At 40.2% G+C, this 13,880-nt stretch overlaps 2 protein-coding genes and 1 non-coding gene across 5 annotated transcripts in view; 2 read left to right on the top strand and 1 right to left on the bottom strand.

Annotated features, from left to right (window-relative positions):
• Positions 1-48: 48 nt before the first annotated feature.
• Positions 49-7,741, top strand: klhl30 (kelch-like family member 30). 3 transcript variants are annotated; one of them, XM_061683067.1, is made up of 8 exons: positions 49-853; positions 1,389-2,211; positions 3,079-3,283; positions 4,044-4,130; positions 4,203-4,358; positions 4,436-4,624; positions 5,986-6,131; positions 7,131-7,741. In XM_061683067.1, the coding sequence occupies exons 2-8, from the start codon at positions 1,438-1,440 to the stop codon at positions 7,377-7,379; spliced, it is 1,806 nt and encodes a 601-aa protein (XP_061539051.1). In that variant the 5' UTR covers positions 49-853; positions 1,389-1,437; the 3' UTR covers positions 7,380-7,741. The 3 variants fall into 3 exon arrangements, with proteins under 3 accessions (XP_061539051.1, XP_061539049.1, XP_061539048.1); XM_061683065.1 differs by having other exon boundaries at positions 1,437-2,211; positions 4,044-4,358; XM_061683064.1 differs by having other exon boundaries at positions 4,044-4,358.
• A 5,194-nt stretch (positions 7,742-12,935) lies between these two features.
• crocc2 (ciliary rootlet coiled-coil, rootletin family member 2) overlaps positions 12,936-13,880 on the top strand; it is a 77,541-nt gene continuing 76,596 nt past the window's right edge. Inside the window, 1 exon segment of the mRNA XM_061683071.1 lies at positions 12,936-13,035. The gene's annotated coding sequence lies outside the window, so the exon portion shown is untranslated.
• On the bottom strand, positions 12,942-13,013 carry trnae-uuc (transfer RNA glutamic acid (anticodon UUC)). Its single transcript has one exon. It is a non-coding gene; the product is annotated as a tRNA-Glu (tRNA).

Below are 13,880 nucleotides of genomic sequence, written 5' to 3'. Positions count from 1 at the left end.
GGTGCATATTTTACGTTGGGGGGGGGGGGGGGGGGATCTCATGGCACACGACCAAACAAAAATGTTGGTCTCATCTTGGTTTGCTCACGGATATACTTGCTTGGTGGGAGATTTGGGCCTGTTGCTTGAACACAGAGCTGAAACACTTCCAGGAATTGGAAAAAAAGAGACAGACGGAGATTTGATTTGATACCACAAGATGGCTTTGCCGCCATCTTGTGGCATCGATATTTTTTTTTCTACCAGGAAAAGCTACGTCCTTACGAAATGAAACTCCTCCCCTCAGTTCAACATAGTCGCTAGGCACCAAGTTGCCACCAGATAGCGCCAAAGCAATATTTTTATATTCAACACGGCTTTGGCCTGAAAAATCTGTGACTTCGCCAATGCCGAACTGCGAATACACGGGGGTTCACTGTAATACCTTTTCAAAGGTTTTAGGTTACTATAATGTTATATGAGCTGTTTTACAATTGAGCTTCACCTAGAAGCCAGTGTGCGTACACTTGATTTCGCGGTTTGTTTTTCATGGTGAGAGGCAATAAATGAGCAAATGTACACGTGCAAGCCGGGCCATCGCTCGTTTTTTTCGGTCATATGAGCTACCCTGCAATGTGCCCGTGTGTGTGTGTGTGTGTGTGTGTGTGTGTGTGTGTGTGACAGCAGCTGCGCGTTGTATGGAATCTGACATCAACCCCTAGCGTCACTTGTCAGTTGCAGCCCAAAATAAACCAAAGGCAACACTACGCAAGGCTGCCAGCGTCCCGGTGACTGGGCACAAAGTTCCCCTTTCTCTCTTCCATGTTGATTCCCAGACAAAAAGCTTCGTTCTGTCGCAGGATGAGTCGCCCCGGTGAGTCTGGTTACTATTTCATGATTGGAAACTTGCTTTTTAACAGGCTTTGAGGCCTTACAGTACTTGTAGTAGTGGTGTTTGGTGTTGTTGACGCAATGCTGTGGAGCTGCACGTCGGATACAAGTTTGAAACACTTTCTTTAATGGGTTCAGTTGAGACATTTACCGTGAAGCCGTTTATTGCAGGCATACGTTTCATACCCACTTGTACTGGTGAAAATGCGTAATGTAGAGAGACCACATAATTCGTCTTTTTAATTGTTTTACCTCTCCCACACGTTTCAAACACCTTGAAACTTATTAAAACACGCTCTTTTCTTTTTTAAGTATTCCTTTGCCGCTGTTCTCACGCTCTCGCTGACAAGAAATGTACATTTACTTTGAGGAAACAAAAAAGAAGACTCTCTCGCTTGCACAGTTTCCCAAATAAGAGGAAAATTGTTCATTTAAACACCAAAATGTTCAACCAAAGCATGTCATTGAGTTGAATGAAAAAAAACAAAACAACTTTTTTCATTTTGACTCACTTTCAGGTGAATGACTTGAGTGTTTTCTTATTTATTTCTTCACTTGGCGTTGAGGATGGTGCGCAACGTGGACGACCTTGACTTCTGTCTGCCGTCGCACCCGCAGACCATCCTTGAGGGCCTGCGCTCTCTGTGCTCTCAGCCCACGATGGTGGACGTCACACTGAGCGCCGGGGGTCGCGACTTCCCGTGCCACCGCGGGGTCCTGGCCCTCTGCAGCGCCTACTTCGGCTGCATGTTCTCGGGTGACTTCGCCGAGAGCATCGCGGCCCGCGTGGAGCTCCAAGAAGTGGATCCGGATATTCTGAGCTGCTTGCTGGACTTCGCCTACACGGGCAAGCTGACCATCAACCAGAGCAACGTGGAGGGTCTGATCCGCACTTCCAGCCGGCTGCAGTTCCAGACGGTCCGCGCCGTGTGCACGCGGTACCTCCAGCACCAGATCGACGCCACCAACTGCCTGGGCATCCTGGAATTTGGCGAGATCCACGGCTGCCCCGAGGTGGTGGCCAAGGCGCGAGCCTTCCTCTTGGAGAACTTTGAGGCAGTCCAGCTGAGCGAGGAGTTCCTGCTCCAGGAGAAGGAGCGCCTGGTCTTCTGCCTGAGCCACGAAGGCTTGCAGGTCCGATGCGAGCGCGCTCGCGTGGAGGCTGTCCTCAGGTGGGTGGGGAACCAGCGGGAGGCTCGCCTGGGCCACATGCCGGAGCTGCTGGGCCTCTGCCGACTGGAGCTGCTCGACCCGGACTACCTGAGGGGCACGCTGATGCAGGATGCTCTGGTGCAGGCGTCGGACGGCTGCAGGGAGGCCGTGGAGAAGGTCCACATGGAGGTTTGGATTATTAGCTTCTAGGTGGCTAGCACCGTGACCATAAAATGGGAATATTTTCACCTATTTTGCCAATATTACGAAATGGGATTGTTCATATAGTCATGATGCTAAGTGGCTACATATTGGCATATATTAGCATTGGTATTGTCTTACAAACAATTTCTTTCAGGTTTTTGTCACGATGCTAGGTGGCACTAGCTACATATTAGCATTTCCAACATTGAACATTTAACAGAAAATGTTCAAATTTTTTGGTCACGATGCTAGGTGGCTAGTATCGTTGCAAATGTCACACATTTTTTTAATGTAATGTTCACCACATTTTAATGGGAATTTTCAACAATTTGTCATTACGTTTTTGGATAGCTACATATAATGGCACATATTTTAACAATAATATTCACCACATTTTGACAGTATTTTTTCACATTCTGTAGCCACAATGCTAAGTGGCTTTTAGCATTGTTAGGTGGCTACATTTAGCATTTGACAGAAAATATTCACCTTTTATGGTCATGATGCTTGGTGGCCTCATATTAGCATTACTATCGGCACACATTTAAAAAAATATATATATATATTTCACCAGATATTAACAGTATTTTCCGTATTTTGTAGTTACATTGTAGATATTCCCATATTTTAAAATTATTTCTTAGATTTAATGGTCACGATGTGATAGGTGGCTACATACCAGCATTGCTAGCATCACATATTTTAATTATATTTTTAGGTTTGTCGTCATAATGCCCAGTTACTCGTCGTATTAGCACTGATAATATTTTACACATTTTATATTCACGATGCTAGGTGGCTACATTGACTGAATGACTTAACTACGTGGCTTTGAAAAAAATATTTTGTCAGAAAATGCACTTGGCCCCGGAGTGCGCGGTCACAGTGGACGGTCAGAGTCCGCAGCCCAACCTGCAGGAGGTGCTCTTTGTCATGGGGGGTCGCTCCCTGGACGACGACTCGGACGACGACTCGGACGACGACGATGGCGAGCGGGCGAGAGCGAGAGCGCGCAGAACTCAGCCCAGGAACTGTGCCTTCTACAACACCAAGACAAGTACAAACACTCCTCAAGAAATAAAATTAATTTAACGGTACCGTACGGTGAAGACGGCTCAATTCGAGGCTACTTTCGGTCCTTTGAGATTGCTTTCCATCATTAGAGGCTATTTTGCATGATTTTCTCAAGCCTACTTAACATTATTTGAGTTCATGTTCTGTTATTATAGGCGATGTGTCCCTATAGTTTTCTCCAAATTCTGAATGTTTTTTCAAATATCACTGCCTTTACATACTTTTTTTTTTTTCCCTCTCAAAAGCTACTTTCCATTGTTTGCATCGTCTTTCCGTCAATTGAAGCTAATTTGATATTACTCTCCTTTGCATGATTTCGCAAGGCTACTTTCCATCATTTCAGGCAACGTGTCTCCAAACATTTTGTCCAAACTCCAAATATTTTCCCCTTTTACTTCCTGTACCCGTCCCAACATTTTTGTCCAAAAGGTACAATTACAATTGGTTGAGATTATTGTCTGTCATTTGTATAACCCAATACTTTCCCCCAAACTCCCAATTATTACATCACTTCATTCCACAATAGATGATTTTTTTCAATTTTTTGCATAATTTATTGAGTCTACTTTCCGTCATCTAAGGTGACTTTCCATTGAGGCTACTTTCCATCCGCTCAAGCGAAATCCCACTTTTTTTTCGCTTCTCACCTTTTGTATTGGTTCCGATACTTTTGTCCAAACAATTTTTATGTACTTTATGTGTCCCAATACATTTGTTTTTCTTTTTTTCTTTTACCTTTGTAGAACAGTGGCATGAGCTCCCAAGTTTCCCCAACCCAAACAAGTGGGGCTTCTCCATGGTGTCTCTGAATAATGACGTTTACGTCACAGGTGAGGATCTTTCTGTCCCTCCGTCAGCCTGTGTCAGACATTTGAACGTTCCGAGAAAATGTCTGCCCGCAGGAGGCTCCCGGGGCTCCAACACCAACACCTGGTCCACCACGGAGACGTGGAAGTACGTCACCAAGGAGGGCCGGTGGGTCACGGTGGCGCCCATGCTCCGACCTCGCACCAACCACTCATCCGCCACGCTCAACGGAGAGATTTACGTCATTGGCGGTAAGCGATTAAAAACAGCAACACACTTCCTGTCTGATTTTCCAGCCATCGTGATCTTTTCCAGTTTGTGTGTTCAGGTACGACGTTGACCCGCGTGGAGGTGGAGCGTTATGACCCGTACCATGACACTTGGACCTCCACGTGTCCCGCCGTCAAGTACGTGACCAACTTCACTTGTACGGCGTGCCAGGGCAAGCTCTACGTCATCGGCTCCTGCGCCGTCAAGTACAACGCGTTGACTATGCAGTGTTACAACCCCGTCATAGGTGAGGACGCGCAGCACTTTCTGTCATTTGAGGCCACTTTGCATGATTTGTCGAAGCGCCTTTCTATCATTAGCGGCTGCTTTCCGTCATTTGAGGCAGATTTTCTAGCAGTTTGAGGCTACTTTGCATGATTTAAAGAGGATGCTTTTCATCATTTGAGGCTAGACTTTCTGTCATTTTAAGCTACTTTGAATGTGTTTGCGAGGCTACTTTGTCTTTTCTGGCTACTTTGCACGAATTATCGATGCTACTTTCTGTCATTTGAGGCAAACTTTCATTCTTTAAGGGTGGTTTGCATAATTTATTGAGGCTACTTTAAGTCATTTGAAGCTACGTTCCATCATTTGAGGCTCCTCAATTGTAATAATTTTGTCTTGTTTTTAATACTTGAGTATGTTTAACTAACCTAAAACATTTTACAAGAATAATTTTTTTTTCAGAAAAAAAGTTCTCAGCGTAAAGAAAGTTGCATTTGAAAAAAAAAGAAAGTACTAGAAAGTATTCTTTTTTTTTTAATCAAAAATAAAAACCAATAAGTAAAATTATAAAAACATTATTATATTATTTTGAAGACAAAAATATTTTCCCATATGAAAAAAACGTAATTAGTTGCAATCCTACTACATTTTTTTTAAAGAGAATGTGGCATTTTTTTCTGGAAAAAAAAAAAAAAAAAAAGTTACATTTCAAGAATAGTATTATTATTTTGAGAAATAAAGTTGTAATTTAGGCGGCACGGTGGCCGACTGGTTAGAACGTCAGCCTCACAGTTCTGAGGACCCGTGTTCAATCCGCGGCCCCGCCAGTGTGGAGTTTGCATGTTCTCCCCGTGCCTGCGTGGGTTTTCTCCGGGCACTCCGGTTTCCTCCCGCATCCCAAAAACATGCATTAATTGGAGACTCTAAATTGCCCGTAGGCATGACTGTGAGTGCGAATGGTTGTTTGTTTCTATGTGCCCTGCGATTGGCTGGCCACCAGTTCAGGGTGTACCCCGCCTCCTGCCTGATGACAGCTGGGATTGGCTGCAGCACGCCCGCGACCCTAGTGAGGAGAAGCGGCTCAGAAAATGGATGGATGGAAGTTGTAATCTTATGAAAGAAAAATCTCATTTTGGGAGACAAAAGTTATATTGTTTAGAAAAAAGTTATAACCGTATGAGAATAAAGTAGTATTTTTCAATAGAAAAATCTTATCTTGCGATTAAAAAAAAGTTGTAATCTTACAAGAAGGAAGTCAGGGGTGAAAAAGTATAAAAAATTATCACACATTTCTTTGCATAAAATATGTATTCTGACTATATTCTCATGTGTTTGTGGTTGATTTTTGTTTGTTTGTTTGTTTGTTTGTTTGTTTTGTCCCAGACAGCTGGATGACTATCTGCTCGCCATTCATCCCCAAGTATCTGTCGTCTCCTCGTTCCGTGTGCATGGAAGGAAACATCTACCTGCTGGCCGACAACACCAAGAAAGTCTACTCCTACGACCCCGACGCCAACATGTGGCAGAAGGTGCCAGGCTCATTGACATACAGTAAACCCCTGCCATACTCCCGCTGTATTGCAGATCTTTAAATTATGTTTTTTTTTTAAATTGATTTTTACAATATAAAGTGACGGCACGCATGTTCGCGGTTCGGCATTCGGGGAATCTATCCACCGTGACTATATCGGGAGTTCACTGTAGGTGCGGGTGAAAATTTTGAGTTTCAGTGTAGTACCACGTTGTGCCACGACATGTTGTGCTTCACTCTCTACTGGAAGAGATGCAATACAGAAGAAGAGGTAAAGAAGGTCACCAACTACTGTAACCTACAGCAATATTCGTTATTCCCACAGAGCAGAGATAATACATGCCTGTGAATATTGTTGTATTCTGTGTTTGTATATGTTGCTGCTCCATTTGTGTTAAAGGTGCTGTTTTTTGAAGGTTAATAATTACCATAACGTTATGCTATTTATTTTAGCCCATCTATGGCGTTTTACATTGCATGTTAGCATTAAGCTAGCACATTCTCGTCAGACAGAATTGTATGGTTGAACATTTTGGTGATTTAAAAATACAATGTTTAATTTTTTGTTGTTATGCTCTGTATGTTAACATCTATGCTAATTTCCGTTAGCCTGTCACCGGTGTTAGCATTAAGCTAGTGGACTTGTTAGACAAAATGATATGATGCAAGCACGCTTGGCCTCTTTTTTTTTGGAAGACTGCGCAAATGAATCTTCTTTACTTTCCATGAGTGATGTTATACAATAGAGAGATTGAGAACAGGCACCAACGAATACTTTAAAAAGTAAGTTTAAGAATGTTTTAATACGTTTTAATATGTTCAAATCATGTGGGCGCTGTAAAACTATTTTAAAAGATTTTCATTGTTTATGGTCTATATCGCAGGTTTTTACCGATCGTCGGTGGGTCTGGAACGTATTCCCGCAATAAATATTTCACTGTAACGTCGACTGTAGGGACGATATTAACCTAAAACAGCTTTTCTTCGTCCTCCGTAGATCCAACTGCTCCATATGCTGCACGAGAATGGCGGCCTGGTGTCGCTGGACGGGAGGCTGTACGTAACGGGCGGCCACTGGAAGGGCATGGAGGGCGACTACGGCGTGGAGGTGGAGGTATACAACCGGGTCTCCGACACCTGGGAGGTGGAGGGCTTCCTGCCCAGACTCTGGTTCTACAGCGGCATCTCCACCATCTTCCTCGACCCCGCCAACTGGCCTCGCGTTTTCCCCGCCGACGCCACGTAGGCGATGTCACGTGATCGCTGGCGGAGCGAGAGCTTTGCCGTTGTTTATTTACATACGGTGGTGCCATGACTTTCGAGTGCTCCAATTGTCAATTGAGTTACGAGCTTGGTCATGGAACGAATTCAACTCCTAAGGCAAGGTACCACTGTACATTGTTGTCAACATGTTAGGAATCTTTGGTGCTGTTTTGTAAATGAGCAAAGTGTATGAGGGACACACACAAATCATACTACGAGAATTAAGTCATCATCATACAAGAATTAAGTCGTATTTTTTAGGGGGGATCTGAATGTTAGGCAAATAATGGTGTTCAATCTTGTTAGAAAGTTTTTTTCAACGTCAGATTTTGTCTGTGTGTGGTTTAGGAGGTGTTGTTTTTTTTTTCAGCAAAAAAGTCTGAATTTTAAAGGAGATGAGAAATGGTAGTGTGCTTTGGTGGGAGAAAAACCTTGAAATTTAACATTTTTCAAGATGAAAGTTACAATCTCACAAGAAAATTATATTTTTATTAGATAAAAACATACACATTATTTTGATTTAAATAGTTAGCTTTTTAGAGTTTATTCTTATATGAATTTTTTTACCAGAGTCATAAACGTAGGAGAAAAAATTTGTATTTTATCAAGAATAAATTTGTAATCTATAAATGCCAAAAACTAATTTTGAGGAAAGTACCAAATTTAGAAAATAAAAGTTATAAATTTGTAAGAAAAGCTTTTACGGGACAAAGAAAATATCAAATCTAACGAGACCAAGGCTGGTTTTCAAGAAAAAAGTTGTAATTTTATAAAAATAGTATTTGTTTTTCTTTAAAAGTACCACTTTATTCTTGTAGTATTACTTTTTATGAGAAAAAAAATCTCTAAAAATGGCCTTTTTGTCCTCTTATGATGATTGTGACTTTATTTTGCAAGATTACTTGTATTTAGTCATGAAAAAAGTCAAACTAAAGCTGTAACATTTTTTTCAAGAAAAGCAAAAAACCTATCAGAATGTAGGAAACATGAGAAAAAAAATCAAGTTTTTGGGATAAAAAAAAATTCAAATCTAATGAGAACAAAGTTATTTTTCTTTTTTAGAAAAGTTGTGGTTTTACACAAATAAGGACCCCCCCCCAAATAAGATTACCCCTCTCATAATATGACTTAAAAACTAATTATTTTAGTTCTTGTAAGAGTGACTTTTCCTCTTTTCAAAAAGATTTCTAAAAATTCTAATTCTAATTGAAAATGTTTATTGTAAAAAAAAACAACACTTTTTTAATCAACCACATTTATTCTTATACGATTGTTATTTTATTCCCGTTGTAAATTACATATTCCCAGTGTTCCTCAAGTTTTTATGCTTTTTTTGTTTTTGTTTTGATTGGGGAATAAAACAATAAAATGGCATCACGAGTCATTGCGATCATTAACCCTTGAGGAATCCACTTCTAGTAGCGGTTGCCACGGCAATACTCAAACAACACGCAGTTTCCATGGCAACGACCCCTGCGGAAGCCTTGTGTGTGGTCGCCATGGCAACCGCACGACCTGGCCAGTGGTCGCGAGGACGCCAAAATCTCTGCTGCCCACTAACAAGTTTGACCAGACATTTTTTCCCTGACTTAATTATTGTTGACAATATTTGTTAATCAACTTTGTTAAGTTTCATTTGGAATGAGTTCCTCGCAGCAGGAGGACGGCACACTTTCACCTACACTGGACCTTGTAATTCAGGTTCGTAAACATTTTTTTTTCTTGAAGTGTATTTCATTATTTTAACTGTTTAGGGTTCGGATAAAATGTATTTAGCTCTAATACACTCATGAACAGAGTCTATATATTTACTATGTTTTGCCGCCTGTCTTGTATTGATTAAAATGTTGCGCATGTAAAACGCATTAATGCCGCCTGATTTTGGCGTATTTACATCGTTTTTGTTTTATATTTGGTGAAACAACTTTTGAGTCACTCATTAAAACCTATCCCCTTATTTAAATATTGATTTACTAGCAAGAAAATGGATGGATGGATACATCAGTTTTAAAATTGTTTGCTGACGGCCTACGACGGCGGAAATGTTAGGTACGCAATTTCCGGTTCCTCTTCCGGGTTTGCGAACGGCGGCGAGAATCAATATAACTTTAATTAATATTTTTCATTTAATATCGTTAAGTAAGTTTTATATCTATTTATTACAATAGCTACTTCTTGTCATTTATATACACATATATATATATATCGTTAGTTATTTTTCTACTCAAAGACATCACTCACTTGACAATAAGAAAGAAATATGAGCGTCATTCCATATTTGGAGGACAATTTAGGCACCACTATTTTTTAAAAAACGGACCATTTATTGTATGGTCATGTTTTCAAAAACAGGTAGTAAATCATCTTTTTTAAATTGTCATATATACTTTGCAGTTTTTGGTGCAAATTTGTTACAGACACTCAGCCACCTGAAAACATACAATATGTTTAAAAAATACTAAATGATTAATTTAAAATTCAAGAAAGTTACATTTTATTTTATTACTAATTTAACTTGCGTATGACTCCAATTCCAGTAATGCAGTTGCTCAAGGGTACATGCTAGCTGTGTTAGCTGCTATGTTAACTGAACAAGAACAAACTTAGCTGTGTAATTAAAAATAAATTGGATATTAATCTATTTCTCTGATAATACAAGTAACAGGGTTCTGTTGGTTTAAATGGCACTCGATTATGACTGAAAACTGAAAAAATATATTTTTTTAAATAGTGGTCTAGCTAGGGTCAAAGCAATTAGCTTGATAGCTTTTGTGCTGAGTCATGTAAGTCACTTTTTCCCCCTCATCGAGATGACTAAAATGTTTTTTTGTAACAGGATTGTGTGTATGTTCAGAAACTTTCAAAGCATAATTACTACGCTACAAAATAGTTCTGTGATAAAACAAAATGTTTTAACAATTACAAGGACAAAAGTACAGTTTGTCGCAGGACAACTCTAATTTACACAGCAAGTGCATGTTTCTGCACATTGTGCATGGAATACAATATTTGAAATTTCCTAAGGGGGAACAGACATCAAGTAGAAAGAAATAGCTTCACTTTAATCACATTTATAATGAGACAACTGGTATCGACAAATAAATACCATAAATGAGCTAAAATACATTTTAAAATATATATTTTATCAATTCCCTGAAGAAGCTGGAAGAGTCTCTGTTTGATTTTGAGGGCCATGAACCGGACTCTGGAGTTCTACCTGCGCCGGTGTCAACCAGCATCCGCCGCGTCATCACCCGCAATCTGGCCGAGATGCCCGACGGTGGGCAAACCAGAGAATTCCATACACATTTTTTTGAAAAATTGTGAATTTTGTGTGATTTGACTTTAGCTTCTTGGTGTCAGGTGCGACCACCAAACTGGAGGAGAACCTCAAGGAAGCGGGTTGTATGACTCAGAGGGGCCACAAGCAGCGAGTCAAACAGTGCAGCCTCACTGAGAAGGTAACAAGTGGTGAACAGCACTTTTTAATTTAAACTTAACTCTTAGGACACGGAAAGTGTATCACCTAAACCTGGAAGGAGAGGAATTAAGTTATCTCGTAGAGAGTTCATTGAAAAAGTGGCAATCTTATGACAAAAAAAAATGTTCTCGAAAAAAAACACCAGTATTATGTTGTTTGTTTTTCGAGAACACTCCGATAATTACAAAAAAAAAAGTCAGACTTCTACGAGAATAAAGTTGTATATTTCTTGAGAAAAATATCTGCAACAAACGTAAATACTTTCATTAAAATTACATGGATTGAGAGAAAATTCCTACCAGATTAAAGTCACAAAATAAGTCAGAATCTCAGAAGAATAGTGTTGTTTAAAAAAAGCCCTAAAGAGACCAGGATAAAGTTACATAAAAAAAGTTACATTACAATAATTACGAGAGAAAAGACTCCTACAAGAATAAAATAAAATAAAAAGTATTTTTCCGCTCCCAAAAAAGTTGAAATCTTCTTTTTTTTAATGCACTTGTATTCCCCCCCCCCCCCCCAAAAAAGTCAAAAGATTACAAATATATAGTCAGAATATAGTTATAGTGTTCTGTAATTTTAAATTAGTATAACTCTTAACATCTCAAGTGTGTTCTGAAGCTCTAGTTGATTTTAGAGACTTAAAAGATTTTCCCCCAAAATTTGGGCCGATTGTTGGACTTCAGGGGGTATTTGCTGTGTACGTTATCATGCCGACAACTACCTAGCCAGGATGATTTGTGAGTTTGAATGTCAATAAAGGTGTGGCGGATGAGGTGGTCCATGAAGGCTCCCCTTGTGATGTCTACACTGGTGAGGACCACCGTCTCCTCCCCTTACATCGTCACGGTGAAGAAAAAGCTCTTTTTTAAAAAAATTTTTTACCTGCCACACAAAGCCGCCATTTGTGACAACACTGCGCTCATTCTGCCCGCTCGGACCAGACCATAAAAGTCACTTCATTGGTTTGACACTTGTGTTTACGTTTACCTCAGGGGGGATAAATTTATGTCCCAATGAGCAACCACACATTTTTGTCTGGTTGTTGTGAAAATTTTTGACACACATTACACCTTTCTTTTCAAGCTCAAAATATTGGATTTTTTTTTCTGCATGGTCAGTCTAAATGGTAGATTTCAGGGGAAAGTCTCATACCAGGACACTGGGAGACAAACTCAGGTAGCCTTGGGGAAAAATTAGGAGTCCTGACCGCTTGAACGTATGGGATACTTCTTTTGTGTCTCTTCCCATTATTCTTTCCAAAATAGTGAAATTCTGTACTTTCTTTCAATCCCAAAATATTCGAAATGTTTTCGTAAGACAATCAGGCCAAAACAAAAGAATTCAGGTTGCACTCCCATACTGGGAGTAGAAGACAAGTGGAAACCAGTAATCCTGACTCCCAGACCACATGGGACATGTGTTGGTGTCTCGACCACTTATTCGTTCCGAAATTGTATTTTATTTATGAGCAAATATATCGGATTCTTTCTGCATAAAGGGTAAAGTCCAAATAGTGGGATTCAGGCAAATGGAGGGAATTTTCCCATACCAGGAGTCAAACCCAGGTCACCTGGGTGAAAACCAGGAATTCTGACCTCTCGACCAGATGGTATATGTGACTGGTTCTCTTACACTTATTCCTTCTGAAATTCTGTATAAATTTTTTCCAAGCGCTAAATGTTGGAAATATTCTGCATGAAGATCAAAGCCCAAATGGTGGAATTCACGGAACGTTCCCATTCTAGGAGTCAAACCCAGGCCGCCTGGGTGAAATCCAATAATCCTTACTGCCAGACCATATGGGACACGTGTTGGTATCTGCAAATTATTCTTTCAGAAATACTATATATATTTTTTTTTGTGCAAAATATTGGGACAGTTTCTGCATGAAGATCAATGCTAAAATGGTGTAATTCAGATTTAAAAAAAAATCCATACAGGGAGTCGGACCTGGCTGCCTGGGTGAAGATCCATCCCAAAATACTAGAACTCACAGAATGTGGCCATAACCAGTGTTGATCAAAGTCCAAATGGTAGCGTTCAGGAGATATTTACGGAACATTCCCATACCGGGAGTCGAACCCGGGCCACCTGGGCGAAAACCAGGAATCCTGACTGCTAGACCATATGGGACACATGATTCTAAGTCTTCAAGGTATTTTTTTTGAAATTCTATACTTTCTTTCAAGCAATTTTTTTGTACGACAATCAGGCCAAAACAAAAAAGAATTCAGGTTACATTCCCATCCCGGGAGTAGGAGACCAGTGAAAACCAGTAATCCTTACTGCCAGATCATATGGGACGTGTTGGTGTCTCTACCACTTTTCAAAATTCTGTAAAACATTTTTTCACGTGCAAAATATTGGATTTTTTTCTGCATGAAGATCAAAGCACAAATGGCGGAATTAATGGAACATTCCTATGTGAAAAACCACAAATCCTGACCGCTCGCCCATATGAGACCAAATATTAAATGTTTCCCCAAGTGCAATCTTGGATTTTCTTTTTTTTTTTTTTTTTCTGCATGAATATTCAAGCCAAATTAGTGGAATTCAGGGTAAAATAGGGTTCTTATACTGGGTCAGACCTGGCTGCATATTCATGCCACACTGCAACTCAGGGAATGTTACCATACCAGGTGTCAATCAACATCCAAATGGTAGAGTTCAGGACAGATTCAAGGAACATTCCGATATTAGGAGTCAAACCTGGGACACCTGGGTGAGAACCAGGAATCCTCATCGCTAGACTATAAGGGATTCGTGTTACTGTTTCCTCAACTCATTCTTTTCAAAATTCTGTACTTTGTTTGAAGCGCAAACAGAATTTTTCGTAAGACGCTCAGGCCAAAACAAAGTAATTCAAGATACATACCGGGAGTAGTAGACCAGTGAAAAGCAGTAACCTTGACCGCGAGACCATATGGTCGAGCTGGTCTTGCTTCAATTTAGTAGTCTTTTCGAACTTCTCTATTTTCAAGCCCAAATTATTAGAATTTT

The sequence above is a fragment of the Phycodurus eques genome, chromosome 8 (assembly GCF_024500275.1).
Source record: "Phycodurus eques isolate BA_2022a chromosome 8, UOR_Pequ_1.1, whole genome shotgun sequence".
NCBI classification, from domain to species: Eukaryota; Metazoa; Chordata; class Actinopteri; order Syngnathiformes; family Syngnathidae; genus Phycodurus; species Phycodurus eques.
Note: the sequence above shows the minus strand (reverse complement) of the source record. Positions and strands in the feature narration are given on the sequence as shown.